This window comes from Ziziphus jujuba, chromosome 1 (assembly GCF_031755915.1).
Source record: "Ziziphus jujuba cultivar Dongzao chromosome 1, ASM3175591v1".
NCBI classification, from domain to species: Eukaryota; Viridiplantae; Streptophyta; class Magnoliopsida; order Rosales; family Rhamnaceae; genus Ziziphus; species Ziziphus jujuba.
Window position 1 is genome coordinate 19,039,709 of NC_083379.1, and position 20,866 is coordinate 19,060,574.

At 33.4% G+C, this 20,866-nt stretch overlaps 1 protein-coding gene across 1 annotated transcript; it reads right to left on the bottom strand.

The window, feature by feature from the left end:
• Positions 1 to 5,579: 5,579 nt before the first annotated feature.
• Positions 5,580 to 10,308, bottom strand: LOC107422271 (G-type lectin S-receptor-like serine/threonine-protein kinase B120). The gene is made up of 7 exons (XM_016031703.4): positions 8,811 to 10,308; positions 7,877 to 7,987; positions 7,516 to 7,772; positions 7,209 to 7,419; positions 6,666 to 6,903; positions 6,403 to 6,550; positions 5,580 to 6,274 (listed from the first exon to the last, which is right to left on the bottom strand). Exons 1-7 carry the CDS (start codon positions 10,144 to 10,146, stop codon positions 5,963 to 5,965), a joined length of 2,613 nt encoding a protein of 870 aa, XP_015887189.3. The 5' UTR covers positions 10,147 to 10,308; the 3' UTR covers positions 5,580 to 5,962.
• Positions 10,309 to 20,866: the final 10,558 nt, after the last annotated feature.

The following is a 20,866-nucleotide window of genomic DNA, read 5'->3' on the forward strand; positions in this document are numbered from 1 at the left end:
TAACAATCCCGCAACATTTTTACATATCATATTAAATATACTATATTGTTTTAAAATTGCTAAAAAAAATTAAAGAAGAAAATAATTAAAAATCAAAATACATTAAAAAATAAAATTCAAAGACCAAATACAAAATAAAACAAATTCAGGGACAAAAATACAAACCATGAGTGTAAATCAAGTACTAGCTAATAATTCTTTGTTGTTCACAAGTTAAAAGAATCGTGAACAAGAGACAAGAAATTTCCGAGAATCAAAGCATTAGACCATAAAACCCACTTATATAATAAAAAAAAAAAAAGGCAACTCTTTCAGCTTGTGAGGATAAACAAAGCAAAAAAATTATATATTGACTCCAATGAGAAATAATAATTTTTTGAGGCTAATATTGGAAAAAAAAAAAGATAAAAAGATACAAAAAAAAAAAGGGTTAATATTACTCTACCTTTTAAATTATAATGTTTTTAAAATAGTCATTTTAACCATTATGTAGATTTGAAATGGTCAATACGTTCCACATCCATATTTGCGGGATCCTTGGATATTTACAAAATTCTTGTACGCTCCAAACAACCGACTCATCTAGAGAAGAAGGAGATACTTACGGCGTTTGGTTAGGGGCTGAAGAAGGTTCCTTCACCGTCATCAGCAAAAGGAGTTTCCTACGAAGACTCGAAATCCCTCGGAAAGATTTCTTTGACTCATTTTCAAGAGAAGATCTAGAATTGAAAGAGAAGGGACAGAACACTAGCCAAGCATGAGACGATCGGTGATGACCGACGGCCAACAAACTCAAGGAGCCTCTGGCACTAAGGGCGAGGGAGTCCCATGGGGAGTCATGTGGACCTATGTACGGAAGGACTACAGCGAGGGATGAATCTGACCACAACCCTAGAGTTAGGGCTCTTATGGAGGCTATGCCAGAGATGTCGGATTCAGAGAGTAGACAAATTTCAAATTCAAACCATTATGAGCAGGAAGAAACAACTTAGTAGCTGAAAATCTAGATTCGATTACTGAGTACATGACTATTGGGATCACTGTAGGGGAGGTAAGTGCATCAGAAGAAGACATGCCACACAAGAAAGGAGAGAGCTTAACCAAATCTATACTAACTGGATTTTAACATGAATGCTGTACTAACTGGGCTGAAATCTAGGCCCAACGGAAAAGCCCAAGGGGACAGACACTTACATAAGCCCAAAACTCTTACACCGATTGAGGAAGAAGACAGGGCTCATTTAACAGCCCAAGAGCCCCACGGGGAAGACAACAGGATGGACAATGGGCTTGTGGAAGTTACTATTTTGGAGAGCCTGGCGCTGGTGAAGTCAAGCATCTGGGATGCTTCTTCAAGAAAATGACTTAAGCGGAAGGGACAAAGCAAGACTGGTGCAAGTTTGAAGAGAAAAGAAATTTCTTCTAGAACTTTTGACAAATTGATGAACGCTGAGGAGGCAGGCCTTATCATGTCCCCCTTCTTCTCCCCCAGTCAATGAAGCTTCTAGCTTGGAATTGTAAAGGCTTAGGAAGACCCTCTGCAATTCGCAGCCTTCGTGGCTTACTAAGGAAGTCTTCCCCCTTGGGTCTGTTCCTTATGGAAACCATCCAGGGGAAAAAGTGGAACCTTTGCTGTTGTCACTGTCCAGCAGACCGATCGCTAAAAGGTGAGTTTTGGAAGGTTCTAACAGAATGTGTATTATCCAGCAATGAAGCATGGGCCTGCATAAGTGATTTTAACGATGTTCTAACCCAGGACCAAAAAAAGGTGGGGGGGGGGGGGGGGGGCGATGAGTCACTGAGAAGTCCCACTTCTTCTTGAGAAGATTCATGCAGGAGGTAGGTGCTTTGGATTTTGGTTTTCTGGCTACCCTTTTACGTGGTGCAATAGACATAGAGGTCTCACTAACATACGAAAAAGGCGGGATAGGGTGGTAACAAGTTCTGAGTGGCGTGCACTGTTTGAGCAAGCAGGCGTTCTTCACCTTAATGCCTCCATGTTCAACCATGCCCCAATTTTGTTGCTCTCTTGTTTGGACCATCGACGCACCCCAAGATCATTTAGGTTCCTTAAAGCATGGACAAGGGATCCAAGGTGCGAAGGTGTAATAAGTAATGCTTGGACGGAAGAGGGTAGAAGCATACAACGGATATCTTTAACTGCAAAACGACAAGCTACAGTAAAAGCTTTGAAGAGGTGGAATAGAGAGAGTTTTGGATACTGTCAAGCTAGAATACAGGCTATCGAGGACCGGTTATCTGTGATTTAGGGTCTTGAGCCCACGATTTCCAATCTCGAACGTGAAAATTCTCTTCGACATGAGCTAGATGAATGGTTCTATAGGTTAGAACTTATTTAGAGACAGAAATCTAGAGAAATCTAGTTGCATGCAGGAGACCGAAACCCTAAATTCTTTCACGTGACCACCTTGGCCAACCGTAGAAAACTTCACATAATGGCTTTGAAGGATGACTCAAGGGAGTGGATGCTAACTAGGAAAGCTATTGGATCCTATTTAGTAGGCAAATTCACTAATCTTTTTAAAGATAAGGGGGTGGAACATTGCCCTTACTTAAGTGAGTACATTCAACCAGCCGTTTCAAGTGCCGAGAATCAAACCATTATAGCTGTACCGTCTAAGGTCGAAATACCGGAGATTTTAAAAAGTTTAAATCCCTACAAAGAGTGGGGCCCAGATGAGATGCCAGCCCTTCTTTCAATTTTATTGGAATATAGTCAGGAGAGATGTTGTAAAAACCATTCGAGACATTTTTATCTCAAGTCGTGTTCCGACAGCATGAACAGAACCACCATCGTCCTTATTCCCAAGACTAAATCTGCGGCCGTATTCAACCAACTTCGCCCTATTAACCTTTACAACACCGTTTATAAAATCTTTACTAAACTATGGCCTCTCGTATTAGACCACTTTTACAAAATCTCATCTCCCCCAACCAATCAGTGTTCATTCCAAGAAGATGGATTGAAGAGAACTCCCTTCTCGTCAATAAAATAGTGCACTCTTCAAAATCTAAGAAGGGAACCACAGGATACATTGGCATTAAGTTTGATCTCCACAAAGCCTATGACCGGGTCAACTGGGGGGTCCTTCATGAGATTCTTATCCACTTTGGTTTTTCGGCTAGGGTGGTTACTCTGATAAACCAGTGTTTCTCGATTAATACTATCTCTATTCTTCTCAACGACAGCATCTGTGGAACCGTAAAATGGGAAAGAGGACTCCGGCAAGGTGATCCCATTTCACCTTATCTTTTCATATTGTTTGAAGAACTTTTATCGAGAATGTTGCACAAGCTAAAAAGAGAGGGTAAACTGCATGGCGTTAATTTGGGAACGTCGGGCATCCCCATATCGCATCCTCTATATGCAGACGACTTGTTGATTTTCTGTAGAGCAAAATGCAGCGAAATGTTGGAGGTTGCCAACTGCATGAAACAGTTCTACCATTGGACAAGCTACCAGGTAAACAACATCAAGTCCGGCTGCTTTTTCTCTAGGAATGTGCCCGGGCACCTAAGGGCTAAAATCAAAGGGATCCTTAACATTAAAGAACTACCTAAGGAAGCAAAATACTTGGGAAATCCTCTTTTTGTGAGCCAAAACAAGACCAAGGACTTTGAAGAGCTGTGACAAAAGGTGGAGGCTAGACTTCAAAGTTGGCGAGCCAATCTCCTTTCCCAATCAAGGAGGTTGGTCCTAGTAAAGTCTGTAATTACAAGCATTCCCATTTACACCATGTCCTCCTGCAAGCTTCCCAAGAAATGGTGTAAAGATCTAGATCAATTGGCCAATAGTTTTCTTTGGAAGGGCAATTCCACTTCACGGCCTAGTTATAGTCTAGTGTCTTAGTCTAAGGTTTGTAGGCCTAAAAAGCTTGGCGGGCTAGGTGTTAGAAAGCTAAAGGAAGTCAACGTGGCCTTGCTTTGTAAAATTGGTTGGTATCTTGAGACTCACATAAATTTGCCTTGGGTACGCGCAGTAAAAGTCAAACACTTCCCCTCTACCACCCTCATGAAAGCTGTAGGAAAACAATCAGATTCTTGGTATTGGAAAGGCTTTCTGAGTATACGATCAGTGCTAACTAAAGGAATTTGGTTGAAGGTGGGAAAAGGGAACAATATAAATTTCTAGGAAGATCCTTGGATCCCCAATTGTCCAAATTTCAAGCCTTCTCTTAATCCAAATTTATCAAGCTTGCAATCCGGCATGTCGATTGGCTTATTTTATCTGATTTGGCACTAAAATAAACCGGTGATTGAAAGCCTTTTTTATAAAGATTCGTCAGAGAAAATCCTGTAGATCTTTTAGGCATATAACAATCAAGAAGATACAGTTGTGTGGATGGGATCCCATTCCGGAAAGTTTCACGTTAAATCAACTTATAAGTTTATTAATCCTATTTCTGGGGCTAACTCAAATTGGTGGCAATTCTTGTGGAAGAGTAAAATCCATGACCGACTAAAGTTTTTCATGTAGAAGTTGGCTTCAAAGGGACTTCCATTACGTGCAACCTTGCAGAGCCATAACTGAGGGATCAATGATGTTGGGTGTCCCCATGGGTGTGAGTGTCAAGAAGATGAAATGCATTTATTTTTCCACTGCAAAGCTACCAAGGCCTTTTGATTGGCGTCCCCTTGGAGCATAAGATGGGAAAGTTACTAGGTCGGCGGTCTAGATGACCATCTCATTCTCTTGACCAAACCTTTTGATGTCCTTCCAGTTCATACTGAAGATAGCAGCTCGTTTTTCTTGTTTTCTATCCTTACTTTTGATTCACTATGGAAGATGCGGAATCGCATTCTTTTTTAAGACAGAAGACCAGCTTTAGAAGAGGAAGTCAAGTTACTATTCAGTAGATATGAAGAACACAAGCTTTTATCGAGTAATAGTGATCACTGGTTCAATCCCTCTTCTAGAGAGATGGTGATGAATTCATGGAGCCGACCTCTGCATGGAAACGTCAAGGTTAACTGCGATGCATCTGTAAGGATAATTCTGCAGGCATTGGAGTGGTAATGCGTAATCATGAAGGGGAAGTCATAGTGCTCAAGTCGTTCAACTCAAAATTGGCTTCCCAGAAGCAGCAGAAGCAGCTGGTCTTCTAAAAGTGGTGCAGTTGGCTATTGAAGGCGGTCATCGCAGCATCTGCTGTGAAAGCGATGCTAAAACCCTCATCCAAAGTCTCAACAATCCTTCCAACACCTCTTGCCATTGGTCTACTGCTGGTTATATCAAGAAAATTTTAGATTTATGTTCTGCTTTTCATGTTATCTCATTTACTTGGATACCAAGGAAAGCTAATAGGTTAGCTCATTTAGTTTCAAGGTGGAATCTTTTGAACCATCGCTTAGGCGTCTTTCCACCTTTGTCTTTTTTTTATCTTTTTGACGAGGCTGTAAATAAGGAAAGAAGCTCGGCTGCCTCTGCTTGATTTGGTTGTACTGCTGTATCTTGCCTTTTTTTGTTAATATAACGATCCCTTCAAGCGAGAAAAAAAGAAAAAAAAAAAAATACCATCCACATCCATATTTAGAGAAGTGGGGAGAAATCCCCAATATATAATCAATACTCTGGTTCTCAATCTTCCATTATCTGTTCGTATATTTACATGTAAATTTTAATGCATTCATACAACGGTCTGTAATTACCAAAAACGAGAATATCGGTCCCTACATTGATCGAGTAAAAGATTTCCATATACAATTATATTTATAAATATGACACTTACAGATTCCACAAATAATTCGAACCTAACCTCTATGTTTTCTATATTCCTGCCAACTTGACTAGTAACCCAAATAAAAAAATAATAATAAAAAAAAAAGCAGTGAAATTCAAAAATCACTCATCAATAGATATATATAACCAAAACCGTAAAGCATATAAACATGTATATTCAAACATTTTTTTTTTTTTTTTTTAAGAAGTATCAACCTTGGGCTATCTCCCATCAACCACCATTGTTACTGTCATATCATTTAAGGATGCGTTTTCATAGCCTTCGGAAAATAAATCTGAATCAATATGGCCCCTCATTGAAGTAAATGTGGGTTGTCTTGGCAATGGAAGATTTGCAGTTTCACTCTCCAGCATCAACACCACAGATGACATGGTTGGTCTATAACCTGGAGAATCTTGCACGCATAGCATCCCTACATGTATGCATCTCAACACTTCATTTCTGGAACATGTTTCTGCAATTGAAGCATCTATGAGTTCAGCTGCTCTTCCTTCACTCCAAAGTTGCCATGCCTGAAACCGTTCCAAAAATTTCATTCAGTAATTCAATTGTCTGATCCTTATTATTAAAAAAGGATAGTTGCTTCTAGTTCGTCAACTAACAACTTTAAGTAGAAGATAGAGTTAATAGGGACACTTACATATGCAAGAAGACTTGCATATTCAGTCGAACGGTAGCTAATGTTCCTCCTGCCACTCACAATCTCTAATAGCAATACCCCAAAGCTATATACATCCGACTTCACTGAAAAGAGACCTTCCATTGCATATTCAGGTGCCATATAGCCACTGTATTTTTGCAGATTGTGGAATATTAGATTAACACAATTCTCCATATGGGTTGTGCAGATTATTATTATTTTTCTTAAGTTCATATATCAATTCATCAAGGAGTCACACTTACTATGTGCCAACTACTCGGTTTGTGTTCGCTTCATTTTGGTTCCCCCCAAATATTCTTGCCATGCCAAAGTCGGAAATCTTTGGATTCAAGTCTTCATCTAACAAAATGTTGCTAGCCTTTAAGTCTCGATGAATTATTCTAAGCCTTGAATCTCGATGCAAATAAAGGAGCCCTCGTGCAATGCCTTCAATAATGGTATAGCGTTTTTTCCAGTCTAGTAATGCTTGCTTATCCAAATCTGCCATTTTACCAAAACAAGGAAAATATCACCTGTTCGTCAAGTACTAATATCCAATGCTTAAACAGTTAAGATATTTGATTCAAGTGTGTGCATATCAAGTTGGCACAATAAACAATTAACACTGTTATTAAAACAAACAACTAAGTAAAAGCTTTTGCTATCATATGCCTTTTAAATAGGGTATGTTATACATAAGAATACCACACTTGATGAAAAGAAACGTACCAAAAATAAAAAAAATCGAAGCTTTAAATAGGGTATATTATGCATAAGAATACCACACTTAATGAAAACAAGCATACCAAAAATAAAAGAATCCAAGCTTTTGTTTGGCATATATTCATAGAGCAGCATCTTTTCCTCTCCTTGAATGCAGCAGCCCAAAAGTCTGACAAGATTTCTGTGTTGTAATTTAGCAATCAGAATAATCTCATTCTTAAACTCCTCCAGGCCTTGGCCTGACTTTCTTGAAAGCCTCTTGACAGCAATTTCTTGTCCCCCTGGAAGTGTTCCCTGGTAATAATGGAAAGATGTAAAATTCTTTTTTCTAGAACATTTCAACTTATAATGCTTAAATGTTTTTTTAAACATGCTTAACATATAAAATACCTTGTACACAAGACCAAATCCTCCTTGTCCAAGTTTATTTTCTTCAGAAAAGTTGTTTGTAGTAGCTGCTATACAATTAAAATTGAACATTGGCAAGTCTGGTCCATTTACTTGATTGCCTTCTATACCAAGGTCAACTGGTCCTGAGAGCTCTGTCGAAATTTCTGCACTCTTGCTTGCATCATAAGGTGGTATTTCATTGCTTCTCCTCCAGCCTAGTGAAGTGGTAGTCGTGGAGGTGGCAGTGGAGGGCAAAACTACATATCAAAATGAAATATGAACTTGAGATATATATCAAGGAATTGATGCATTTTTCTTAATTCACCTTCATAAATTGTCCCTTTGGGAAGATGAAACTCACCTTTCAGTTTTGATTTGAACCTCCATGCTAAACAGATGAAAAGTCCAAGGAACACTGCTCCAACTATAGTTATTGTAACAATCAAAACGGTGGACAATGACTTCTTCCCACCTATAAGAAGAGAAAAAGAAAAGGAATCAAAATACCGCCAAGATAATCCATAATATTTATAGAATGGTGTCCCATCCTGCAAATATTTAGACCAAATCATGTAGAGGGGATGGTAGTTCAGTTGAATTTGGTTGGGTAATCCTACCATGATGAATTAAATTTTAGAATACAACTAGCACCCAACAAAAAAAAAAAAAAAAAAAAAAAAAAAAAAAAAAAGGCCCTCGTATGATCCATGTTAATTAATGAACACATGCAAATAAAACAGAACTACACATGTGAAGCACCAGAACGTGCCTAAAATAACAGGTGTGACTACGAATTCAAGGATCTGGACAAAAGGTTATATGATACACAGCATGTTGTGTGACCAAACAGAGCGACGATGGATTTGAAGTAAAGACTATCTTGGAAGATCTTGGTTATTCATAATGTAGCTATATTCTGATTGTGGGCATTGCATGTATTACATGTGAAACTACTTCCATTTCAGTGACTCACCAAAAAACAGATTTCAACATCAAAAATGTTGCTCTGCGTGAAAGTTTTCAAGGAATCCAACTGATGCTGCTGCTAAGTATTTCAGCAAAAAGATACAGTTATCTTTTCAGATATGATAAAAGGGAAACAGAACTCAATATTGAGAATCCTAATAGCATCTAAAGACTGATTTATCCTAGCCAAACCCAATTGTTTGTCTTAGTTCATGTTGAGTTTAGATTTCGTATTTAATAATAAAAAGGAAACCAGCTAATTAATCCTCACCATCGCATCCACAGGTCAACCAAAAATTTCTGAGAAATCGAAAGGGAAAGTAGCTTACCTAAATCAGAATGCGCAAGTCGAATGTAGAGAGTATTTCCACCTTTTGTAAAATGCTGAACGTCCAACAACTCACCACTCCATATTAAGCATCCGATCCCATTAACATATGAGTAGGCCGTACAATTGCAATCACTCGAGCACTTTCCCTTACAATTATCCGTGTTATCTACCCTTACCAGATCTCCAAAATCTGGCAATTTGGCACATTTTACACTTGCAAATCCATCTTCATCACCGCCTTCCTGCGTTCCAGTGCTATTTCTTTGACACAGCAATGGTGTCCTCCTAGAACATCCTTCTTCCCATTTTCCCCTCCTCCATTCTTCCCAATTTTTCGGCACAAAACCTTGCATACAACTGCAAATAGGCGATTCCCAAGAGCTACAGATAGCGAAATTCCCACATTTATTGTAAAGCTCACAATCGTTGTTCTTATCCGGCTGCGACTGCATTACACTCCATTTCTTATTTTCTTCTTCCCACCGTAGCTGCTCTTCAAACCCATCCCACCGAATCCGAAACATCATTTTATCCGAAACATTCAAAGGGGTATAAGTGAAATACCTGCTTTCATCCTCCTCCTCGTTGGAAAGCCTAAACCCATACAACAAATTAGCAGAAGACATATTGGGAATGCCATTGAAAGTCAGTGAGTTCCATGGTCCGCTCCTCCACCTCCTTCTTGATCCCTCCCAAATCACTATCTGAGGTGACCCACGTGGATCAACACCCATCGAATAGTTTCCCGGTGAAGGATCGGTTTCGGCTTTCCATGAAGTAAAAGCACGATTCTCTCCTTTTAAACGATTTACTACAACTTTCATGCCCGGCAAAAACGTATCCGTTGGATAATCGAAACTCTGCCAATGGCTCTTACCGTCGCTGCTTGTGAGAATAAGACTTCCATCATCATCGAGTTTTGCCGTGGAGTTTTCCGACGATAGACTAACGTTGCTCGACCAGAGTGGTCTGCCATTCCCGTCCAGAACAACCAGATTACCATCGCTTCCAATTGTTAGAACTCCGGCTTTATCAGAAACTGGGTTTTCTCTGTTTGCAACCCATATGAATGTTTTCACTGTAATGTTTCGGAACCATATTCCGACAAACCGAGACGTGGAATTTTCATGGCCGAAGAAACCCAGTTCATAGTTCTGCCCTTTGGAGACCAAGGTCTCGCCGTCTCTTATAGTTTGGTTTCGAGTAATTGTATCAGCTGCAGAGCAGAACAGAGTAAGAGAGCTGGAAACAAGAATGAAGAAGACGAAACGAAAAACAGAAAATGGGATGGTTCCGATTTGACAATCTGCCATAGCTGCAGCAGAGCAAAGCATTCAGCTGCATAAAGTAAATCCAGAAGAAGAAGAAGAAGAAGAAGAAGGAGTCAATATTTGGTGAGATAGAGAGGGAAGGAATTCAAAGGCGGCCCATTTTAGGCTAGGCTGAGAAGTTAGACCAAAAAGGAATGCATCACGAAATGCCTTGGTTTTGACCCTTTTGGCTGTGGATTTGTTAGGCTTGTAGATTTGTACGAAAAGAATTGTCAAATTGGAGAGAGAATATTGGGTAGGTGAAACACAACAATACGAACACTAGGGCATGTCGCTGACACGCGTTGACAAACGTATCCTTATAGAGGACCAAAAACATCTAGTCCTTTTTTTGTGTTGTAAAAAGAAAATTAAATTAAACGTGATTAGTGACCAAATCGAGTAGTTGTTGACCCGTACATGTTCCCAGTCCCACAAGAAAACAACCAAAAAGAAAAAGAGAAAGAGAGAGAGAAAAAAAAAAAAAAGAAAAAAAAAATAAACAAAGTGGATGTACCAACCCATTTTAGCTTATTGATATTATGGCTAATTTCCTTGAATTTACTATTTAATTTTTAGTATAAACTTTAATAGGCTCTCTTTAGAAAATTGCTCCATTTCTTTTCTTTACTTTTTATTTGGTCAACTGATCCATTTTCTTTCTTGTTTCCCATTTTTAGGTGCTACGTAGCTGTAATTGCGATAGGGATATGATGGAGTCTAATTATTCTCAAAAAAATGAAAAGACTAGGTGCAGTGTCATTTAAGTATTTTAACCTCACCATTTACCCCCCAAAAAAAACAAAAAAGAAATTGGCCTCACATTTATCACATGGTTTTTTTGGTCAATACATTTATCACATGGTTACTTACCATTTACGATTTACAAGATCAGCAGATTCGGCGCCATGCTATTCTTTTAGGTTCCCTTCACTTCCAATATTTATAAAGGAAGAATTCCTTTTCAAAATTCCCTTGAAAATAGAAGAGAGTTGTAAACTTTTTAAGAATAACTATTTTAAATTATTAGAATAACGAATAAGCCCTTCAAATATGATTATGTATAGTGTATTGTGCTCGTTAAACCAATAAAAAGGCTAAAAAAAAAGGTATTTTAATTTGACAAAAATACCTTTTTGGCAGACTCGTTATACTATTTTCGAAATAATTTAATCTGAATTTTTTTTTTATAATCTAAGTATTACAAAATAATATTATTTCAAAAAAATTAAAAATAAAATTTTCATCAAAAATATTAAAAATAATATTTCCTGCAAAACAAATATTAAAAATAATATTATTATACAAATTTATTTATTATGAGCATTTCAGTAATTTTACATTTTATATTTTTAGAGAATAATTATGTCTTGATATATATATATATATATATACACTTCTTTTACTTGTAAAGTTGTAATAGTTTGAGAAGGTTCTGTTACAATATCATGCAGGCTATTTGTAAGTATGAAATGGCTGAGAAAGGTTTTGTTTAACTTTTACTCTAAATTAAATTGCGAAATAATTGTTTGAATAAAGTAAAACGTTATAGACTCCGAAAGTGAAAGTGAAGTTGTTGTGAACGAGGTAGCCAACTAAGAAGACCAAGTTGGACGACAGACCAACAGTATTTTGCAACAATTAAGAAACATGTATTTGTGATTAAAAAAAGAGAAGGTGGTGAAAAATAGGCACGTGTAACCAGCTAGTGGGTCTCTTTGATTAAAAAAAAAAAAACGCACACACACACACACGCAAGCGCATGGGTCTCCTTTTTTTTTGTTTTTTTTTTTGGGTCATGATATGAGTGGGTGTCCGTTAATTAATAAACAGAATTAACGAAATCGACGACAATGAATGAAGTGAATCCATGCGAATTTTAAATATACGCTTTATAAGTTGGACCGTTGTGTCAGAGCATTGGACTTGGACTTACAAACGCCCCATTCAATTGACCTGCATCAATAACTATCTTTGCTTTTATTTATTTATTTACTCCTGTCGTTGGTTTCATTCTTTTTAATATTATTTATAATTTAAAAGACAAAAACAAAAAAAAGAAGAAGAAGAAGAAAACAGCTCTTAGTTAGACCCCAAAAATAAAATAAAAAGAATATAATTTTTTTTTCTTTTTTGCATTGTAATTTTTTTCTTTTTTTGTGATGAAAAGGAATATTTTATTTAAAAAAACCATACATCTTTCAAAATAATAAATACATATCCGATTTGAAAATTATTTATTAGTAAAATTCTATTATTAACTTAATTTAAAATTAATACCGATCATGATCGTGATCATCATACTAGGTTATAGCTGACATAACAAGTTAATTGTCATAATATTTTTTTCTTTTGATAAAAGTTGTAATAATGTTATTGTAATAATGTTATATATTATAAGTCTATTTATCCATATAGGTTTTTAATTTTAAAAATTCAAAAGAAATCGAAATAAAAAATAAAATTGTCATGTTAAAGGTAATTCCCGTTGGTCCAAACTAATGCTTAATTATCATCAATAACAATTTAACAAATATCAATATTACAAATATATACATATATATATATATATAGAGAGAGAGAGAGAGGGAGAGAGAGAATTTTAATTTTAAAAAAGTAATTTCCCTTTTAAAAAAAAAAGAAACTTCCTCCACACACCAATATGAAGACACTCTCTCTTACTCTAATAAAGGTTAAAATTGTATTTGTTTATATATTATATAATGAATTACATAAAGAATATAGAAGTTAATAATTAAATATGGTTATTTAATATGTGGACCGTACAAAATAATTTTAACCGGTTGTAAAATTTGAAATAATCAGCTATCGTTTGCCATCTGAAAATAAGGAAAAATGCCTCTCCACTCGTGTGTGGAGGCAATTAGTACTGTCCTTTTCTTTTTGGCATTATGGTTTTTCTCATTGGCAAAGAGTGTAGAGTTCTTAATTGTAACTTATGGTAGGCAATTCTATGGTTTAGCTTCGAGACTTAATGTTATTTTCTTGCCCAAAAAAACAAAATCTTAATGTTATTTGTCTTTAATTTATTACAATCTACAAGTATAAATTAAAGCACAACATTTCTATGCATTCAACAGCTTTGGCTGGGTCTAACTTGTACTGCCAATATGCTTAAATTTCAAAATTAAAGAAACATATGTGACAAGCAATAACCAAACCTTCATGATGCAGAAAATTAAGCTCCTTCTCAAACTACTTTATGGGTCCATTGTACTGGATTAAATTTGTTTAATAATATTTGATAATAAAAGGGGTATAATAATCCAGCCTATAAATTTATATTAATAAAGTTTAGATTAATTAGTTCTACCCATATATGATTGGGTTGAGATGGGATACAGCTAATTATATGGATTGAGTCTTAGGATCCAATTCAAATTGTTATGATCGTTGGAGAAGCACGTACCAAAGAGCCACACGTACCAGCTTTTAAGCAGTTTAAACCACACCGTTTTGTTCTTTCATAATAAGCATTCAAACACAGCATTTTGTTAGATAATGACGTATTTGTCAACTTGTCGTTATTGTAAATAGACCACCTTTTCTTTCTTTTTTTTTTTTATTTCTTTTTTTTTATTTATTTTTTATTTTTTGGCAAAATGTTATAAACTTGAGCATCAAGTTTCAAGTTTTGATAACTTCTGGATTGAACAGTTTAATTGTTGAAAAAGTATTGTTGTTTATTCATAGTTTTATGTCAAATTGATATCAGAGCTTGGAGATTATTGGAAAATCTGTAATGCCCAATTCTGATGAGGGGAGCAGTCGAATCTATAGTGAAGATTAGGGTACAAAAGCTATTCTAACTATTATTAGAAAAGTTGAGCAACAAATTGAAAATCTTACTATAGTTATTCCACAAATTGAAAATCTTACAATGAAAAGGAATATTTTATTTTAGAGAACCATACATCTTTCAAATTAATAAACACATATCTGATTTGAAAATTATTTATTGGTAGAATTCTATTATTCATTTAATCTAAGAATAACACTGATCATGATCATCATACTAGGTCACAATTGACATAATAAGTTAATTATCGTAATGATTTTTTCTTTTGATAAAAGTTGTGATAATGTTATATATCATAAGTTTGTTTATCCATATAGGTTTTTAATTTTAAAAATTCAAAAGAAATTGAAACCAAAAAAAAAAAATTATCATGTTAAAGGTAATGCCCGTTGGTCCAAACTAATGTCTAATTATCATCAATAATAATTTAACAAATATCAAGAGAGAGAGAGAGAGAGAGTGAGAGAGAGTTTTAATTTTAAACAGTAATATCCATTTTGAAAAAAAACTTCCTCCACGCACCAATATGAAGACACTCTCTCTAACTCTAATAAAGGTTAAAATTGTATTTGTTTGTATATTATATAATGAATTACATAAAAATATAAAAGTTAATAATTAAATATGGTTATTTAATATGTGGACCGTACAAAATAATTTTAACCGGTTGCAAATTTGAAACAATCAGTAATAGTTTGCTATCTGAAAATAAGTGAAAATGCCTCTGCACTCATGTGTAGATTCACTCGTGCGGAGGCAATTAGTACTACTATCCATTTCCTTTTGACATTATAGTTTTTCCCTTTGACCGAGTGTAAAGTTCTTAATTGTAACTTATGGCATACAATTCTATGGTTTAGTTTCAAGACTTAATGTTATTTTCTTGCCCAAAAAAGCAAAATCTTAATGTTATTTGTCTTTAATTTATAACAATCTATGAGTATAAATTAAGAGCACGACATTTCTATGCATTCAACAGCTTTGGCTGGGTCTAACTTGTACCACCAATGCTTAAATTTCGAAGTTAAAGAAACGTATGTTACAAGCAATAACCAAACCTTCATGATGCAGAAAATTAAGCTCCTTCTCAAACTACTTTATGGGTCCATTGTATTGGATTAAATTTGTCTAATAATATTTGGTAATAAAATATGTATAATAATCCGGCCTATAAATTTATATTAATAAAGCTTAGACTAAATAGTTCTATGCTATGCACATTTGACCGGGTTGAGATGGGATACAATTAATTATATGTAGTGAGTCTGTTTATTTTTTATTTTTACTTTTATCTTAATTTAAATTATTTTAAATGATAATATATTTTGTTTTTGTTTGTTTTTCATCTTAACACTTAATATAAATTTTTTTTTATCTTATTTCAAAAAGCTGTAATTTTTCACTGTTATCTTAACTAAAATTTAAGATAAAAAATTATGGCCTTTTTGCTTTTTTACCAAAAAATTATACTTCCCAAACTTTTAATTCCAAAACACTCCTCCATGAGAAGCCTCTCTTTTTCTCTCTCTCTCCTCTAGCGTGCAATTAATCAAGTTACTAAGAAAATTAAATAGATGAATAGTCAATTGGGCTTAGGAGCAAGTGGGCCCAATTTTAAGGGAGTTAAAAATGTTTGTATTCAGTTACAACTCAGCCCATGTGGTGTAGAACAGAGGTTATGACGACGCAGTTCAATTAACACTAATGTTTTAAGATTGTTGTTTAGCTTGTTCTGTTTTAGAGGCCGTTATTATCGAAAACGGTTCCTTGTGGTTCATTTGGCTTATATAAAAGCAGATCCTCATTCCCATAAAGCTACTATTAATTTTCCTCCATTGTTATTGCTACAGTTGTTATTCAATTGAGAGGCTAAGGTCAAAGTCAACAGCTGTTATATATAAGCTTTAGCCATTAAACGATGTCGTTATACTTAAAAGGGTTGGATAGATGACTTAGCAAGAATTAGCCTTGTTTTTGGAAGCTTATTTACATGACTGCAGAAACTATGGTGCTGAAAAATAAGCTATCAGCTTTCGATCAAAGGCCATTGTTCGTCTTGTTCTTCTCTTTCTTCTTGAAACCTCTTGCTCATTGTTTTTCTCTTTCTCTTGGTATTGTTTAGGATCATTCTGGGTGAGTGATTTGTGAGAAAGAGAGAGGTTGTAAAGGGGTTTCTGGGTGTAGGGAATCTGTATAAACTAAGAGAAATTGCTACAATGGTGTATTGGATCTTTGTTCATAGTGCAAGAACTTCTTGGATGGAGTTCACTGAGGATGTAGGTCATTTTTAGACCGAATCTTGTAAAAACTTTGTGTTTTTTCTTTCTTCATATCTGTTGTGAGTCAGATTAGTGTATAACTAAGTTTCAATAGTGGTATCAGAGCATTCCTATATACTCAATTCACAAGAACGAAGTTTGTGCCTACCATTTGTTTGAAGAAATTCCTGAGTGAAGAACCAAAAGATTAAACGGGGCCAAAGGTAGAGTTAGAAATCTTCAATGGAAAAGGAGATTTTCTTTTATGGAGGCAAAAGATGAAAGCAATCCTGATGCAATAGAAAGTTGTCAAAGCCATTCATGGATCTTTCCCGGAAAATCTCACTGAAGAGCAGAGGAACGATATGGACGAAATTGCATACAGCACAATTATTTTACATCTATCTGCCAATATATTGAGGAAGGTAAATGATTCTAGAACCACCTCTGAAATTTGGAGTAAACTAGAGTAGCTATATTTGGTAAAATCTCTATCAAATAAACTAATATGATCATAATTTTTGTAACAATATCATAATTTTCATAACATAATTAAAAAATTGGTAACATGCCACAAACTAGTAACATGATCACAATATTTATAATAGGACCATAGTTTTCGTAACATATGATCACAAAATTAGTAACATAGACCATAATTTTTGTAACATGATCATAAAATTAGTAACATTCCACAAACTAAGTGATATAACTACAATTTTTGTAGCAGGATAATAATTTTCGTAATATGATCATAAAATTAGTAACATGCCAAAGACTAAATAACATGTTCACAATTTTTGTAACATGATCATAAAATGGGTAACATGCCACAAACTAAATACCATTACCATGATTTTCATAATAGAACTATATTTTTCATACATAATTACAAAATTGGTAACATGCTATAAACTAAATAGCTTGATTACAATTTTCGTAATATGACCATAAATTTTGTAACATAATCAAAAATTTGTCAACATACCACAATCTAAGTAACATGACTACAATTTTCATAATAGAACATAAATTTTGTAACATGATCATAAAATGAGTAACATACCACAAACTAAATAAAATGACTATAATATTCATATCAGGACCATAATTTTTATAACATCATCATAAAATGGGTAACATACCATAAACTAAGGAACTGACCATAAATTTTGTATCAAAAAGGTTTGGTTTCAGTAACATAACCATAAAATAAGTAATATACTATAAACTTAGTAACATGATTACAAGATATGTAACATACCACAAACTTAGTAGCATAACCATAATTTTTATTACAGAACCATAATTGTAGTAATGTAATTAGAAAATAAGTAACATACCATAACCATATTAACGTGATCACAGTTTTCAAAACAATATCATGATTTTCATAATGTAATAACAAAATAGGTAACATAACACAAACTAATTAACATGACCATAATTTTTGTAACAATACTATAACTTCCGTAACATGACCACAAAATGGGTAAAATATTACAAACTAAATAACGTGATCACAAAATGGATAAAATATCACAAACTATATAACATGACACCATAATTTTTGTAACAATATCATAATTTTAGTTCATGAATACAAAATAATTAACACAGCAAAAACTAAGTACATGAACATAATTTCCATAACAGGATGATAATTTTCATAATACAACTATAAAATGGGTACATACCATAAACTAAGTAACATGACCGCAAATTTCAAAATAAAACTATAATTTTAGTAACATGACCATAAAATAGGAAACATACCACCAACTAAAGTAACATGACTACAAAATCTTAACAACATCATAATTTTGGTAACATTATCGCAAAATGGGTAACAAATCACAAATTAATAACATGATCAACATGACCACAAATTAGGTAACACACCACATAATAAATAACATGACCATAATTTTTATAACATGACCACAAAATAAATATATTGCCATAAATTAATATTAACTAATTTTATTTTCAATATTTTTTATAAATTTAAATAATTTAGATAGTATTACAATTCATATTTGCAACTATTTAATAGTTTAAGAACATCTAATTAAATTTATTTGTGATCTTTATCATATGAAAGTAAAAAATAAATAAATAATTTATTTATTTATTTATTTTTTACTGTAATTGTTTTTAAATAAAGTTTGATTAAAAATTCACAATATTAATCTGTCACACTAACTTTTTTTTTTTTGGTGATAAAGATGATTAACGGTTTAATTTAAAATTAACGTACTTGTTTATATTAATTAATATAATGCATGGTATTTAATAAAAAATATATAATTAATAATATTAGTTATTAAGTTTCATTAAATTTTTATGTAACACCGGGGGGGGGGGGGGGGGGGGGAACTAACGCAGCCCATTGACTTATTTTAAAATTAACTATTTATTCATTTTATATCAATAAGAATTATTCAATAAATAAATTTGAGATTATTTTAAAGGGTCATTTACAAAAACCAAAATAAATAAAAAAATAGAAAGAAAGAAATAAATTTTTTAGCAAAAGGCTAATAAACAACCTGTTATTACCGGTTGTAGATTTTCAAAAAACAACGGAGCTGTACCAGTGCTGGCACTCTAATAGGGCCCTAAAAAGAAAAGTTCCTTTTGAATAACTGGTGACCTTTTAAATAACCCCAATTTACAATTGAGGAAATTATATAATTTAAAATAAACTCTTTAAAAATTGAAACTTAAAATTGGTAATAGTTGTTGACATGTTTGGTTTTTGTTTTTTCTACTAAATTGTATTCAATTTGCTTATTTCAATTGTCTAGTAATATTAGTTATGTTTGAAAATGTTAATGTGAATGAATGGAAAAAAAAAAATCAATAATTAAAAACAAACATAATTTAAAATGTGTTTCATTTTTTTTTTCTCCCTTATGTTTTCAGTTAATTTCAAATGTTTAACTACCACTAACGAATAGTTAATTACAAACAACTTAGTTAAAAAATAAAAATAAAAGTCAAACATGCTAACAAATGGCATCAAATAGGAATGAAAATTTAGATGTCATGATGAATCTCTTTTTTTATTGGGGACATTCATTAAACAAAACCTTCCACATAGAAGTGGCTGATGTTGCCAGTGCCACTAGCTCTTTCCAAAAGAACCATAATACATATTATTATATTAAAGAGACAATAAATTAGAGAGAGAGAGAGAGAGAGAGAGAGAGAGAGAGAGAGAGAGAGAGGAATAGGCAAGAGAGAGGAATTTAGACAAAGAGAGAGGAATGATAATTAACTTTTATTTTAAGAAGCTATGCAAAGTTATGCAAGTCCTTTGCAAAATAAACGGACCTGCATAATTAACTTTTGCTTTAACTTTGCGTAATTAACTTTCAATATGGTTTTGGAAGTCCGTTCTAAACAAAAACTTCCACATAGGAGAAGCTAATTTTGCCAGTACCACTGGCTCTTTCCAAAAGAACCATAATACATATTATAATATTAAAGAGAATAAATTAAAATTGGAGAACTAGACGGATCTAAATAGACTATGAAAGGATAACCAGGTGAGAACTAGATTGAAAAGGATAGGATTGGAGTGAAATGTTTTACTCCAAGTCTATGTTTGTATATTGTGGTTGTAGATGAAATTAATATGAAATAATTGCATTATATTATATCTAATCTTTAAATTAAAAAATTTAAAATGTTAAATGTTTATATTACATTTTTAACAAATTAATAATATATAAATTATAAGAGATCATTTAAATATTATAGGATTTGTATCACTTTAATGGAAATAGGATCCAAGATCTATCGAGTTGGATTGGGATCCCAGATCATCAAAAAATTGGTTCAAATCTAATTCAAACGATTTGAGATCTACACGTCGTGCAAATGATTTTGGATTTCGGTAACATTTGGGTCCTAAAATTATTTGATCAATCCTAGATTTGGATCCTTTATGGGGTAATATTTATATATTGTGGTTGTGGATGAAATTATTAATTAGCTTGGAGTAAAACATTTCATTCCCATCCAATCATTTTCAATATAATCCTCAGTTAGCTATATCCTTCATAGTCTATTTAGATCCGTCTAGCCGTCGAATTTTAATATATTGTCTCTTTAATATTATAATATGTATTATGATTCTTTTGGAAAGAGCCAATGGTACTGGCAATATCAGCTTCTCCTATGTGGAAGCTTTCGTTTAAAACAAACTTGCAAAATCATATGCAAAGTTAATTACAAGTTAATTATGCAAAGTTGAAACAAAAGTTAATTATATCAAAGTTAATTATGTAGGTCCATTAATCATGCAAAGGACTTGCATAATTTCTTTGCTCCAAGTCTATGTTTATATATTGGGGTTGTAAATGAAATCATTATGAAATAATTGCATTATATTATATCTAAAGTTCAAAATTTTGGTATCGATGGAAATATCAAAATTTCAAAATATAAAAATTTCCATAGAAATTTCGAAAAATATCGAATATCGATAAAAATTTACAAAAAATGATGGAAATATATTTTAAAAAATAAAAATTTGCGTTAAAATTTTAATATTAGCTTATTTAAACAATCAATTATCAAATTATTTATAAAAATTGTAAAAATATTGAATAGATATTATATTTCTCTTAATCAATTTAATTATAGTAAACGGTAA

Coding starts and splice junctions, on each gene's coding strand:
- LOC107422271 (XM_016031703.4), bottom strand. CDS start 10,146: ATGCTTTGCTCTGCTGCAGCTATGGCAGATTGTCAAATCGGAACCATC. Junction 7,988..8,810: donor ACTTGCGCATTCTGATTTAG/GTAAGCTACTTT, acceptor CTCTTCTTATAG/GTGGGAAGAAGTCATTGTCC. Junction 6,551..6,665: donor AACCGAGTAGTTGGCACATA/GTAAGTGTGACT, acceptor GCAAAAATACAG/TGGCTATATGGCACCTGAAT.